The sequence below is a fragment of the Blennius ocellaris genome (assembly GCF_963422515.1).
Source record: "Blennius ocellaris genome assembly, chromosome: 12".
NCBI lineage: Eukaryota > Metazoa > Chordata > Actinopteri > Blenniiformes > Blenniidae > Blennius > Blennius ocellaris.
In genome coordinates this window covers 4277080-4293199 of record NC_137661.1, presented here as the reverse complement: position 1 = coordinate 4293199, position 16120 = coordinate 4277080, and the positions used below count along the sequence as shown (strand labels likewise).

Sequence of the window (16120 nt, the reverse complement as noted above, 5' to 3'; positions counted from 1 at the left end):
GCTGCAACACTTCAGCTTTCAGTATTACCTCCTGCCAGTAACTCCAAAGCCACATCCTGTTTGTCGACATTTAATAAGGTAAAACGATTATTCAGAAAATTTGCTATCAGATTAAAGTTTGATATGTTTATTTGAATTTCTTGATCTAAAGACCTTGCTGTAAGAACATTCCCTTCTCTAAAGAGTTTTTTTTTTTTCCCATTAAAAATGGACTTGTTATATCTTTATACATTTGGTTAATAACAGAGATGGCAGTTACTACAAAAATAAACACAAAAATCCACAGAAATAATTATCACCCACAGGATTTTTTTTTCCCACAAAATATAAACCTTAACAATAATTAATGAGGACAATTAAATTGAATTGAATACATTTATTGCATATTGACTTGCAGAGGAGGAATCCTCCTCATACAAACAAGCCCTGGGCTCCCGGGGGACCGACAACAGCAGACGGCACAAGGCTCCCCGAACTCACACATTGGCTGCAGACCACAGTACTTACACTGTGTGTTTCGTCCAAATTAGGCTGCGCTAACACCTCCGTTCCTCTTCTCATGTGTCGCTACAGATATGTAAACAAGCGTGGGCATGGGGTTCAAGAGATGCCGCCTGTCAATGGTCAACAAGTTATAAAGAGTTAAATTCACCTGCGAAGTCATCTTTACCAACAACGGGATGGTCAGAGCAACTTTCTCGAGGTGCACTCGGACTTGATGTGAGGCCATTGTTGGATGTGGGATGGCTAAATATGGAGGGTGATGTATGGGGGTACACAGGAACACGTTTCTTGTCACAGTGTGAGCCACAGTCGGTCCCATCAGTCAGCATTCACATCACATGGGTCCGTAATGCACTGGTGTAGCACGTTACAGCATGCAAATCATGTTACAATCACTAATCAGTAGATTACATAATTACTCGCGTACATAATCCAGTAACCTAATTTGCTGTTGATGCGCTGTTGTGCAACAATTGCTTGAACTCTTGGGAGTTCATTCTTTCGATAAAACTTACAAAGGGATCGACACCTTTTTGCGGTGAATACATGGACACCATTGGAATTATATAAAAGGCGGAGAGTGGAAGGGCAAAGACCTGCTGCAACGTCTTGTTCAACCGCTTTAGAAGAGCCTGTGACTCTATTAAACAGCATATTAGAAGTACTTTGGACCAGAGCAATTCCAATGACGATGCATGAGAGGAAGACGTCGAGCGATGTACCTGGGTAGCCTCACTGGAGAATAACAAATAGAGACACATGCTTACCGCTTGTTTAACACTGGGTATCATAGACGTTCATGACACCACAAGGGCCATTTACTTTGCAGTCTCAGTCACTACACAATACGGGAAAGGAATTACTTTAATTTTAATCTTTTCATTTGTCTGCAGCAGTCACTGATCCAGCTCTTTCGGCAAGCTGCTGTCTTTTTAGAGCATCTGTGTTCATTTCTTTTCATATGGTAGTTCAAAGAGAGGTTAAGTCAAAGTTTTCTTTGGTCACAAGTACTGTTGTCCGACTTCTGGACTTCTTGGAAGAATCGTCAGAAATATTCTGGTTTATCTACTTGCTCCAGTCCGTCCCTCTAAGATTGCATGTAAACATTTTGTGAAAGCAAGGCTGCCATGTCCAAATATTTCCTCAAAATCACTGTTCCATCTGCTTATGGTCATGCTCCAGTTGATAGACATAAGCTCCACGTTGAAAGCAAAAATGATTCACAGGTAAATCAACGTGTTCATGACAATAAAACAATTTGGAGTGTGAGTGAGTGTGTTTCAGGCCCTGGTTGCGGTCTTCCACTCTGTTCTTGTAACCCTGCTTTGTGTTTGGCAGGTGATTGTGAAAGCTCTGGTGAAGCCTGTTCAAGGTCCAGAAATGGCATAATGGAAGAACAAAATCACATCTTTTCTCAATGAGCTCTTTGGAGGTGGGAAAAAAATTAGGTTATACGATCACTATGGAAACCAGTATCAGAAAAATGTACCACCTGGTGAATTGTGGATGAAAAGGCGGTTGTGGTTCTTATAATAGTCGGCCTTTGCAAGATAAATAACAAGTAATTCTGGATGAGTGGCTGGTGATGTGGACGAAAAAGAGACAACTCAAGTCAGTGCAATACTAAATATGACCCTTTTTTTCTTCTGGACATGCAATGAATTTTCTTTGTGTCCCATGTGAGTGACTCGGGTGTGTTTTTACCTGCGGCTGTATCTGCCATCTGCTTGTAAGGGTTGAACTTGGGCTTGGGCGCAACCACAGGGGCAAATTTCTTGGGCGCCTGCTGCTGAGAGATGGAGATGCTTGCACTCCCCAAAGAGGGAGTGGTCTCCATCCTGGCTGCCACTTGTCCAGACTGGTCGTCACCATTGGCGGGGTTCCACATTGCTCTGAGGAGGGACCACACAAATAGTTAAAAGAAAACGAAAGATCAGTGGTGGGACTTCAAGACAAACAGGCCAATGGAGACCCTCTGGAAAACAGAATCAAACTCAAAGAGGGGCGAGCACTTTTTACCAAGAATCCGTCCTGCTACTTCTCGGAAGGAAACGTGAGGCTTTGTGTAGATTCACACTGTAACTAGCAAGGTGGACAAGTAGTCTCCTCTGACTTTTACAGAACGCTAATGAATTGTTCATGAGTGGAATTGATCATGTGCATAAAAACATCAGAAGTGCCACCGTCACCGAGCTCTTTTAGGAATAACTTCAACAAAAACACTTGATACACAGTTAATTTGATTTGAGCTTTCAAATGCAACACTTCATAATTATGTCAAATGATCAAAAAACGTCCTCAAGGCATGTCCGAGATATTCCACTCACAACAAAGGGTAGATGTGCAAATTAAAAAAAACAACAACAAAAACAACAAAACAAAAACACAGAAAAGCCAGAACGCAGAAAAATACTCTTAAAAGGTCTGTATTTTCTGAAAGGGGCACTGTGAGATTTTCTTTTTTTTTTTGGGGGGGGGGGGGGGGGGTTAACACACTCAAACGAAGAATGCTTCAAATACCTGAAAGAATGCAGGTGTGTAAAATTAGTCATGGTTTGGGTTTTTTTTCTCAGCATATTTTTCATCGTTTCCACACTGCCCTAAGGTGCGGCCATTCCACACAGGTTCAAACACTTCTGCCTCTCGATGCTGTAGGACAATTACGGCTGAGGTCAATAGAAAAATATTTTGCACATATGGAGTGCTACGGGTGTAACTCCTCAAAATACATTTGCATTTTAGCACATTTTGGCTGCTCTTGCTCCAGGTCAATGGGTTTTTGGAATGGCTTAAGTCAACTTTAACTTAAAACCACAGCCTAAACATTACACACCTGAAGCTTTTGTATGTCACAAGTCAATACCTATAACGTTGCTAATTGTACCTCATTTTTGAAAGTACAAGTAGCATGTGTCTACCAACATATGATGAAGGACAAAGGTTTTATATTGATAAGTCACATTGGTGTATAACACCCATTTATTTGACTGACCACCTTTGCGCTCACGCCTTCTTCGTTTGTCTTCACGGACGGTCTTTATAGACATTTGAGGACAAAATGTGCAGTTAGACCACATGTGTCTGTGTGTTTTTCACTCCCATTGGTAATGTTCATAGCATGTTGTTCTTTTACACGTCTGTGTGGTTTCACTACGGGTTGGTCGAGCGATCAACTCCCAATCGGAAGGTTGCAAGTTTAATTCCCATATCTGCCTGCCTGCATGCTGAAGTGGCCTTGGGCAAGATGCTGAACCCCAAACTGCCTGGATGAATGCAGCGTGAGAGTGAGTGGTTGGTCGTGGTTGGAGGTGGTGCTGTTGGGCTGTGGTGCCTCCATCAGCGGCTGTGGATCCATACGTAGTTTACCACTGTTGAGTATGGAGTGAATGAATAAATCAATGTAAAACATCTTTGAGTGTCGTGAAAAGCACTATATGTAAAACTCATGCATGGGTATTATTATTATTAAAAAGAAACAACAGTGCTCACTAGTGGCCTGGCATGCTAACTCCATTGTTTTCCATTTCTCTGCCATTTCCATGTAAACACGAAACTTTTCTGAAACAAAAAAACGAAAAACAAAAATGTAGACATGATGCATTTTCATTTGAAATGTTGTCATGTAAACCTGGCCTTAAGCTAAGGTGAAGTGTTACTATGCCCCAAACCTTTTGTTTATGAACTAACAGTTGTGGTTGTAACACTAGCAAACAAACTGTTGAAACATACAGATTTACTTTGAAATAGAGAGAATTCTTCAATAAAAATCTTCCTCCTGAAGTGGCAGAAAAACTGCGTCACAATGCCATTTAAAAAGCTGAACCAGTCTGACTGAAAGCAACCAGCAGTTATCCATTAAGCCAGTGCATTATTGTGACCACATTGTTTAAGCTGGTAAAGTTCAGTGGGAGCTTGACACCTTCAAAAGAGCGCGGTAATGCTCCTGTATCGGTGACCGAGGCTGCCGCCTCTGCATGTACTGCTGCAATTTTACACAAAAGAGGTTAAAGTTTCCCTCAGCTGGGAGGTTAGAGCTGCTGATAGAAGTATGTTGCGATATTGAAAAACGAGGTATTACTCAACATGATCAAGCGCCCAGCGACACGTCCGGGTTAATAGAGTGAAGCGGCACTAATACGGCGAAGGGGAAATCACTTTGAACTGCGAGCCTTTTCGTGGCTTGCGATGCCAGGCGAGTTCAACAGATCAAAAGTGCAACGCGTGAGACGAGAACAACAAAGTATTTTCAAAAAACAAAAAGAAAAGAAGGGGTATTGGGGAAGTGCAACGCTGATGTAACCGTCAGTGATGGAGATGTACATATTTTGGTATTCAGCTGTCAGATATGAGATCAGATCAGTGTTCGGGGACGGCGGAACATGGATCTACTAAGTCAGGAAGAAAAATAAAACACTACCTGATGCATTAATTGCCCAATTTCAAGCTTGTGTGTGCTCTCAGAACATGACTTAAAAGCATCAAATGATCACAAGCGTGCGTGTTTTTGTGCTGCATGACTGACGGCTAATCAATGTTGTGACTTAATTCAAACTGCGTGTCTCCATTACAGTTACAGTGAAGGAAAAAACAGCAGCTCAGACTAAAAGAACTGACGTCGGCTGAGGACACAAACATCCAGTATTTCACCATCTCACTCTGAAATCACTTGAAATATTTGAACTATTTATACACCGCGCTTTCACACATACACACCCCTCTCTTTACCCCCATCCCTCTTTTTGTTTGTGTTTGTTGTGCTGCTTTCTGATGTTTTCTATGCTGTTTATTATCCTCACTCTGACTGATACGGGGTTTACATTCTTTCTCCGGAGCACAGCAGAAAAGCCCACGCACAATCATCTTTTAATATCTGCTCAAATCCCTGCTCCTCCTGCCGTCTGAATGGTTCTTACTTTTGATTTTTTCCTCTTTTTTTCCCTTCTTCCTGCTCCCCCTCTCTGCTCTTAATGCTGCGATTCAGATGAAGCGCTCTGTCTCACACCCACCTGTCCTTTCAATGCGAACGCTTTCATTTCACGACGCTCAAATGGCTAACAAAATAAAAGACGTATTGAAAGAAAGAAAGAGGGGGGGAGAGCAGGAGAGAGAAAAAGGAGAAATTATCTTTGCGTGTGTGAGTAAGTCTCAATGTGCGACATCATTTCTGTGTCAGTATGTGGTTGCATTCTTTGATGATTGCAAATAATACGCAGTGGGATGTCTTTATATGGGTACTGGGCCCTAAAGTACACATTAAAACCCTGGTACATCAAATCAGCTTGTTCAAAACAACTGATTTATGTGGCATTTTGAGTACATGAGCCAGAACCCAGCGCAGCAGTGGCCTCAGTATAAAATCACTCTTGTGATTCATAGATTACGTGTGAAAAAGGCCTAAAGTGTGTTGTTTTCTCTTTGAATAGTGAGCCATCATTGTGTGTTACTAATTCTAAACTGACTGCGAAGAAAATCTGCAATTGAACACATTTTCAGGCATCGGTTAATTAACATTTTTAATAATTCTTTTGATAGTTTTCATCTTTGTCGTTGAGATTTGTAAGTCTTCATAAGGCAAGTAAATACGTGTGCAGTTTGTCACATCCGTCTTCTATACCACTTCATCCTGTGCAAGGTCACGGGGAGCGGGAGCCCATCTCAAATGACAATGGTCGAGGCCAGGGTGCAGCTGGACAGGTCACCGGTCCATCACAGGACACACACACACACACACACACACACACACACACACACACACGCACACATCCTACCATTTAGCATCAGGCTGCTTCTGAAAAGGTCTGTAGAATTCAGGAGCTTGGAAGCTGTGAGTATTTTATTGCTTTTCAATGTCCTGTATTTCTTTCTTTCTTTAATTCATCAGTAAAGCGACTTGGCAGTGCTAATGAAATGATAGGCACATACAGCAAGGAGAATGATAACTTACTTGTTGAAAGTCTGCAAGTCTAACAAACAAACATCCGTTTATGAAACATCACATGCATCTGTTTGACTTTAAGAGTATTTTTATCCACCATTACTTTCATCTTTTGTGTACTGTTTGCCCGTGAGCTAACTTGAGGCTAAGTAGCAGCCATGTCATCATTCTGCATGTTGTGCTTCAGCTTGTAATGTCTGCTCTTCATTTTTATTTGGTAACCAGCAGCTTGTATATGACAGCGTGTTACAGTCTCTTCCTGTTGTGCATCTCAGTCTGACTGTGGGTCAAACATGACTTCAGTCAGTCTTTAGACCCAAATATCCTTCTATTACACACTTCAAATAGCTAATGGTGCCTTTCCATTAAATATTTCTTGTGCCACTCGCCTCACCTATACTCGATTCAGTTTCGTCTTGACATAGTGATCACCGCAGCTAGTCAAACCCCGGCCAATCAGTCGACGTCACATTCTCTACTCGCCTCGGCTCACTTGAAACCTCGGTTGAGGTTCCAGTATCACATAATGGAAAGACCTAAAGGACGAGCCGAGCCAAGTCGAGTCGGGCAGCGTAGGTACTAGTGGGATTTCTGTTGCGTACTTTGTTCCACTTGCTGGTCACGAGTGACTTTTACTGCTCAACAATGCCCCCCTCAGGACATCAGTGGTACTTCTTTGCTTGCTGCTGTAAGCTTCCTGGAGCGTACTTAGGAAGGTTTGAATAGCCATTTCTGTGTTCTGGATAATCGGTCCCAAGCTTTCGTCGGGCGGGGTGATGGGGGGGGTTGGGGGGTGCGGGATCCTGTGTCAGTATTTGGCATTTTATTCCAGTTTAGTGTAGCAGCTTGTCCATTTCAGTGTAAAGTGGAAGTGAAACTGAGAGAACTGTCGCAGAATGTCATTGTTGGGGGGTGGGGGGGGCTATTCAGATCTCAAAATCAATATCCAAATATCACCACAACAACCGATAATTTGGTTGTTGATAATGGGATCCAGCCCTGCAAATTCCGTACACAATGAACACAAACAGAAGTCTCCACTTGCAGCAGTGTGCATATTTAATTATCAATGCACAGAAATCCACACAAAGTCCACATAATGAGAACATGTTAGGTCAGGGGGAATATGATGCTGATGAGATATATTCTTTAGTATTTTAGCTCCGTTATAAACCATAATGACACCCACATGTTGAGAAAAAGAGCATATTATGTCATCTTCAATTTCTTGATTCTTGAATGTCTTCCTGACAGTTGCTAAGTGGTAAATGGTGCCTTTTCATTTAATACATGAATGAACACACCTTTGTTGTTCTGAAAGCTGGACAATGAATACGAGAGTAAATAGGAGCAAAGTCTTCATAAGAAAGAATTACTTCATTTACTGCAACAGTGTGGCTCTCTAATGTGTTTTTCCCTTTTCCAAGACAAGAATGGTGCTCAGGGGTAAAGGAGCAGTGTATTGAGTAACTGCTGGTAACATACATTAGCGACGCTTTGCAAGTAGCAAGTACCTTATTTTACAACCACCTTCATTCTTGGTGGCCGAGATTCAACAAGGCTCTGGAAATGTTCCATACAGATTTGGGCCCATGTTGACATGCCAGCATAGAATGTTTCATCAGATTCATCAGATGAATAACCATGATGGGAATCTCCTCTTTCACTGCATCTCAATTGTTTTTTGTTTTTTTTGGGGGGGGTGTCTTTGGAGGGCTCCAGAAAATGTATGTTCAAATAAACATTTGGGGGCTGGTTGGAGCTTTGTGCATGGTGTGTCTGTTCCAGCTAAGAGGTGGTACAGTGTGATCAAAAAAGGATGAATATCTACGGTCAGCAACGATGCGTCGGTAGGCTATAGAGTTTAAGGAATGGTCATCTGATAACAAGAGGCCCAAGTGTGCCAAATAAATATTTCCAACATCATTACACCAGCGGCAGCCTGAACATTTGACACAAGATAGGACACATACAATATTTCATGTCGACTCTAAATGCTGAGCTGACCATCCGAGTGTTGCAGACGACCAGACAATATCTTCCAATCTTGTATTGTGCAGTTTTGATGAGTTTGTGTTAAGTATAGCTGACAGCAGTGACGCCCGGTGGGATCTTCTGCAGCTGTAGACCATCACCTGTTGTGTGGTCAGAGATCGTCTTCTACATTGCCTGCTTGTAGTTATTTGAGGTTACTTCTACCCTTTTATCATCTCCAACTAGTCTGCCTGTTCCAACTGTGACCTCTGGCATCAACAAGGCATTTTGCAGCTCACTGGATTTTTTTTTTTTTTTTTTTTCTTTTTGGCACCATTCTCTGTAAACCCTAGAGATGGCTGTGCATGAAAATCCCAGTAGATCAGCAGGTTCTGAAATACTCAGACTAAGCCCTCCGGCACCAACAACCATGCCACGTTCAAAGTCACTTAAAATCACCACCACCATTTTTATGCTTGGTTTGAACTTCAGCAGATCATCTTTACCATGTCTACATGGCGAAATGCATTGTGTTGCTGCCATGTGATTAATTGATTTGCTATTTGCATTAACCACTATTTCAACTGGTGTGTCTAATCAAGTGACCTGTGATTACCTCAAGAACTTATGAATGGCAGACAGTGAAGTAAAGGTGTTGGGGAAAATTGACCACAGAAATTGCAAACAAATGCATGATTAGTTATAACTAGCTGTATGGCGTATGCTGTTCAATGCTTCAATCCCATTCCAAAACACAGAAACCAGTGTTTCCAACAGAGCTGTACATTGTTTAATAGAAAAGCAAGTCTCTTTAGTCTACCACATATTGAATGGCTTCAATCAATGTGATTCAATTGCTCATGATGCGTTTTAACCCCCCCCCCCACACACACACACACACACACACACACACACGCACACGCACACGCACACACACACACACGCACACACACACACACACCACCCCCCACGGCTCAAGAAAGCAGAACACACGTGTCACTCATGTCATTTCAATATTCACTTTTTTTTTCTTCATATGTCAAACCTTTTTTTTAACCTTTCAAAACGTAATTCATGTTGAAGAGAAATATTCTGCAGCAGATTTCACAAAAGTGTAAGGAGTAAACACAAACACAGTGACATTAAAAGTGAGATAAATATAGCACGACTGAAAAAGAAGAGTATGAATGTAATATTCCATGTGGTGTCAAAAGGTCTCGAATACCAGCCATTTATCTATTCAGCTTCTCCTCTCCAAATTAGTTTAGCTTGGTGAAATAAATTAACATTTAACCAGATTAAAGGACCAGCGGTAAATAGACAAAGCTGGGTTCAAGGTACAAGAGCACAAGCCACAATTACTGCTGTGCCATCTCATTTTCAAAGCCACATAATAGCACTGGAGTGCAAGAAAAGCTTTTACTTTTCAAACACTTTCACCAAGAAGTGTGATAAGGAACTCAAGCTGAGTTTTTTAAAACTTAAAAATAGTCATAAGGTGTTATTAAAATAAAGGCTATAATCTAGGAGCGTGATCCTTCCCTGTTTTATTCAGGGTGTAGTTTGGTCACAGTGCCAGATTATTCAATAACGTGGCGGGTTTTGTGCGCTACCTCAACCAATCAGACCCCAACTGAGAGGGTTTGGTTGGGGATTTGCATTATACTCTCAACATCATGGGACTTTTTTGTTTAATGCTTTGTGCATTGTGAACCTGAGCCATTGAGATTATGTTTTCAATAAAAAGGGAAAAATCTTCTCAATAACAACATATTTCATCTTCAAGATCATGCTAACAAACATGGACTCAAGTGTAGGTTTTTAAATATGTGTTAAAGCTTACATATTGAGAAATAAATATATTAAATAAAAACTAAAAAACTTTGATGTTTTATCATTAAACAAATTAATATTTTTTTACCACATAAACACACACGAAAGTACCAAAAATGATTTCCGTTGCATCCCGGTATTGATTCCCAGGTGCCAGGTATCTGTACCATATTAGAAGTGACATTCTTTTCTCTTTAACCTGGGCACCTCAACGTCCCAGTTGCTCAATTTTGTAGAAGAAGATATCATCAATCACTCCTCCACCTTGTTCTCTCTAAAACTAACCACATCAACCATCAACATCAATGACACGGCTCTCACCTGGTTCAACTAAAGCTCTATTCATACTTTGTGTCTGCAGGGTGTGCATTGGCCCGTGGGACATAAATATCGTCATACACTCCTGTGCGCCAGAGTCTGTGCAGAGTCTCTTTAGTCGGTGCAGCCCAACTTTTGTGACCGCACCGGCTAAACGCATCGGCCGTGCATGCACCAAAGCAACAGACAACAACAACACTGGATGCCTACCTCAAGGAATGCTTGTGTGAGGAGATCCACCGGTATCCCCATTCATACAATCCCAATTTAAAAGAATGCAAAGATAGTCAGATGGCTCAGAACTCCTAGTGTGAAACATCAAACATTTCCGGAGAGGAGGACAACGCCTGCCACCAGAATTGGAAATATTTTCAGGATTGTTTTGTTTTGTTGTTACGGAACAGGTACCGATGTGAACCGATGTGAACCCTGACACGTAGCATGAATGGAACTGTGTGCGCATCTAAGGTCTGCGTGTCCCAAAAGAAAAGAAAAGTCCAGAGCAGTCTGCAGACTGGCAATATGTAAAGTACGGAAGAGCTCGATGTTTCTCAAGGTGCACTGCTTTTTGTGATTATGGCACTGCCACCAGAAAAAAACTGTCATGTCTTGTGAGCTTTCCCAAGCCATTGTTTCAACTATTAAAACAACTGCGCTTAACGGTAGAAACAAAATTGTGTGTGTGGGATTTGATCTGCAGCCAATGTCCACAGATTCCATTTCTCAAGAGTTTATCCATGTCCGATGGGTCAACAATAACAAAGACTGGATCTCGTTGTAGGCCAGAGAAGGCCTTGACCAGGAGCTAAATAATACAATATCACATATCTGCACTCACCTATGCTTCCACCACAAAGTTGGGAGCAACTCACAAGTAAACAGAAGAAGCAACAAAGCAGACGTGAACCTTTAGGACAGTGACTTGCTCTTTTCACCCTCGGGCTAAACCGGACACAACACAGACGTAGCCCTGGTGGGATCAAGGCTGTCGGGTATCCGCTCTGACTGTTTCGGACACTTGCGTTCTCACATACGGTTCCTCGGGGCCGTGTTCAGACACCATCAAGATTATGGAACGCATGTGAGAGCAGCTTCAGAGTTTCCATTTCACTCAGAGTCAACACCACAGACTCTGAACTGTGGGAGGAAACTGAAGCACCTTGAGGAAACCCACACAGGCACAATGTGTGCAGCGCATGCCACATACATACATATATGGAGCTTTTCCGCAAACGTACTTTAACTCAACAGATGTGGACCTGTTGCATCAACCATTTTTTTTTTGTTGCTTTCAAATGTGCAGAATGGCTGCCGGTACGAAATTCTAACTTACATTTGATCTAGTGTACAAAAGCATTATCTAAATATTGTTGTAGCCACCTCTCCTCTGAGTCACTCATTATCTACTATGAATAGCAAAAAAAAAAAAAAGAAAAGAGCTAGAATTGCACACCAGCCAAACCACAATGTATTACGGTGCGCACGTTGAAGGTAACCGGCAACCACCACAAGAAAAAGGTTTATTTTGATGTCTCAAAGAGGAAACGTCAATAATGATTGCCGGGACAGTTACAGTCGGTGACCCACAAAAAGCTGTGACACCATGTTTAACAGTTTGCTTTATGAGGGCATGGCAGTCGAGCTGTCTTCTCACAGCTGTTCCACCGCACTTTTACAGCTGTCATTGAGGAACTGCTGCAGGTGCTTCTGCCACATTAATCTTTCATATCCACCAAGGAAACTATCAAACAAACCCACCCAAAGAGGACCGCTGAGAGAGAGAGATGAATTCTAACAGAAAATGACAGGGTTCAGAGATTTTTTTTTGGGGGGTGGGGGTGGGGTGGGGGTAGAAAATGCATGTCATGCTTTCTAGAAAATACTCTCTGCAGCTAGGAAACGAAAAATATTGAAAATGTAGTGAAAAGTACAGCATTCAGATGCTTCTGTTTTTGAAAAGCACTGCTATCTTCAAGAAACTGCTGCCTGCTGTGGCGTTGCACAATGGAAAGAATGGAAACAATGGACCAACGGAATAACACACACACACACACACACACACTGGGTTCATTAGCCCAAATGGTAAGAATACTTAACAGTACACATGATCATCCATGAGTTTCAGTAGAAGGACTGATTCTTGCTGATTGAAATCTTGGGGTCTTGGTTCGGTGAACAGGTCAGATGGTGAACAGGTGAGTAGGTCAGGTGAGTAGGTCATTTAGTGAACTCAAATAGCAATTCTGATTCTCTAATTACGCGGCCAAGATTCGCCTGTTTTTGGGCCAAAGTGTGTTTGGGACAGGTTGCTCCAGATGAAGTGGCATGATTGACAAAGTAAATCATTCGAACACCACTGAAGTCAAAATGAACGATGTAGGTCAGATTATTTTAACAATACTGCTACCACACTTATACAGTTACTTTGAAATCTTTTATTAAAACTACTAAGAGGAAATGGACTACAAAATACACGGATGGGATGAAAACCTTGAGTTATGAATTTCATTTATAGGATTGTAATTTTTACATTGAAACTGTTAAATGCAACTTACTACTAATTTTGCTGACTGACTTTAGCCTCACTGTAAAACAAATCCCAAAACCCAAGTCATTATGTGACAGACGAGCAAATTATCATTTGAAATATATTTCACTCCTTTTTGCTTTCTTTTAGCTTTCTTCTGGAAATGCCTTTTAGAGTTAGCATGAATAAATGTGATGTGCAAACAGTGAAAGGTGCTCTCTAACTTCTGAAAAAAGACCACTGCTGGAGTTTGCTTTGTTTTTGTTTTTTTTCTCATTAGATCTGATCTCATTAGAACTGGGTTCAAAGCAAAATCCATCCAGAGCACAAATACTTTCAATTTCAGGATGTCCCCTTGGCTCAGCCCTGCCCCTCCGTTCCAGTAGGTTGACGGGAAAACCTGAGATCGACGGGGCAATTAGGCAACTTTTCTCTCACCCTGGTTCTGTCCCAGGAGTGGTGTTCAGTTAAAACTACACAGTTCTCACTTCATTGGGCACCAATCACAACATCACTTCAAAAAGACACAGCAGAGATGAAGATGGATGCACTTTGGCCGACGGATTTTTTTCATACCATGTGGAAGTGTGGTCGGCCACCGGGATTAGCACTCGCGGTTCGTGATGCAACGTGCGGAGGGTCGGCCATGCGGATGAAACCGCTTTAAAAATTAAAGGCTCCCATCTGCAAGAGGTTGTTGCTGAGTCTTCCGAGTGTTGGCCCTTTAGAGGGCCGGTCGAATGGCTGAACAGGTTAATGCAACATTACACAAACATGCGCTTGCACCCGCGCACTGCTGGATGGCAGCAGGATAGAGCAAAGAGTTCAAGTGGTCAGTGTGGATCCTGAAATGTTGTTGCTCGAGGGGGTAAATATTTGAAGGTGCCGGAAGTCTGACACCACATCACGCACTGCCATATTAATAAAAGCAAAAAGCTGTTTGGGACCTCTTTCAAGTGTTCAAACATTTAAGAGCTTAAAGCACAACAGCAATGTCAGGGCACCGGGAGGACCGGGCAAGTCAAACATCATGTTCTGAAACAGAGCCACTGCAAACAGTACAGCTGTGTGTGACAAGATCATCACAACAGCATGTTGCTCCTTCAGGCACCTTTAACCACTTTAAAGATAGTTCCCTCTTGAAAAAGACATGAACAAAACAATCAATACAAAATATCAATGTCAAAAACTAACAAGACTCGAGATTTTCTAATTAAAAGGTTTTAAAATAAACAATCGTGGTCAATGTAAGTAATCTTGTTTGACATCTGCACAGCTACGATAGAGTCGCTCCAAACCGGATACTGAGTCGAGGGCTGGCTTTTCCCTTGTCCACTCTAGAACAATACCTTCTGCATTCAGTTCACTTTTATAATCGTTCCATCTTGCAGATATCAGTCACTGTGTCACCATGCTGATGGCACCACAATGCTTCACAATATATTTTCTTAGATTATGTTTTAATTAAATGAATTAATTCCGATCTGGAATGAAAGAAATCATAAATAGAGGAAAGACTTTTGAGAGGTCAAATTAAGCAAAATTGGTTTGCCACCATTTCATGAAACATATCAAGTTATAAAGTATCAGAATCCTGAAATATCTACAGAACACAACTTCAAGAGGAAAATACATACAATAATCAGACCTGATGCACACAGAGGACGGTGGCGACACGAAATGTACCCTTCAGGAAAGTGATACGGGATTTTTTTCTGCTTTGTATCAAAGTTTATACAGATGAAAACATCAATCAATCAATTAATTAAAAAAAATTAATAAAATAATAATAATAATAATCTTAAATGTTTGCTTTAATAATATACAAACATAAGTTGGCTTATTTTGTGAAGAGGCATCGGTGATAAAGGTAGTCCACATGTTGACCGTATGCTGTCACTTTATACATATTTATCAAAGTAAATACAACAAGAAAACACTGACAGGTTCTAAACAACCTCTTGGAGGTGGATGAACAATGGAATACTAGTCAACATTTGCTCAAAGTCGAAGTAAACAAAGTATGATAAAAGACAAGAAAAGGTTGCAAAGATAATAATTGGCAAATATCTATTCTCTAAACTAAAAGTATTGGAGCTTGCTTCTGGACTAGGACCTTTCTATGTGGAGTGTGCATGCTCTTTTTGTGCTAAAGTGAGTTTTTCCTCACTGTCCCACAGTGTAAAGACATGCTCAATGGTTAATTGTACCCTGCGATGGACTTGTGCAACCTCCAGAATGTATTCTGTACTGTGTCCACCCCGAGGTGACTTGGCTGAGATAAGTTCCAGCTGGAAGATACGGGTTTCAAATGTTTTTGCAGAGTCTATGGTGTCCGTCATTATCGCAGTTGGCCTCCTAGTTTTGCAATGAATTTCTGTTGTTTTGTGGATCTGTACAATCACAAAGTACTATTTCAGTCTCACCGACTCCATAGCTCAGGGTTTTTAATCTGTCGCTCCATAAGGTTCACCTCTTATACATTCACCAAAGCATGAAGGAAAAGCTAAAACACTGAAAGTTTCTTCCTTTGTGCTTTAACCGTTTCTATAGTTATATAGCCTATAAGTGGGTTCACTGAAGTGTTATTGAGCTTTCCATTTTATGACGTTTCTAATTGAAAGATGTCATAGGAATACCACTTACCACATTATATTTCCATGTCATAGTAAGAACTTTTCCATTTACATTTGCCTAACTCCAACATGGTGTTATTCTCAGTATTGAAATTTGAAAAGGTTTGATGAAGCCCCGCAGAGAAAACAAGAAGTATTTCATATGGCAATTTAGGCCTTTGATTTGTTGATGAATGGCCATAAAATGTCATCGATAGAGAGAGGAGAAAGGGATCGCCATGACAAAGAACCCAAACCTGAGTTTTCACAGTCACTGCTTTAAAAAAGAAAAAGCAAAAAAAGACTAGATTAGATGTGTTGAAAGAAAGGTTGTCCTGAAGTCGCCATCAATTACATTGAAGCCACTTTACCTGCAGTGCCAGCAACAATACAACACCCCGTCTCAGAGTCACC

General features: G+C 41.3%; 1 protein-coding gene across 4 annotated transcripts in view; it reads right to left on the bottom strand.

The window, feature by feature from the left end:
• The window catches only part of lpp (LIM domain containing preferred translocation partner in lipoma), a 251719-nt gene that overhangs the window by 136568 nt on the left and 99031 nt on the right, over window positions 1–16120 (bottom strand). For all 4 annotated transcript variants that reach the window (XM_080506605.1, XM_080506604.1, XM_080506607.1 and 1 more), the window contains exon 4: window positions 2209–2396. In XM_080506605.1, the coding sequence (XP_080362731.1) occupies window positions 2209–2392 (184 nt within the window). In that variant the 5' untranslated portion in view covers window positions 2393–2396. The remainder of the gene's footprint in view (window positions 1–2208; window positions 2397–16120) is intronic.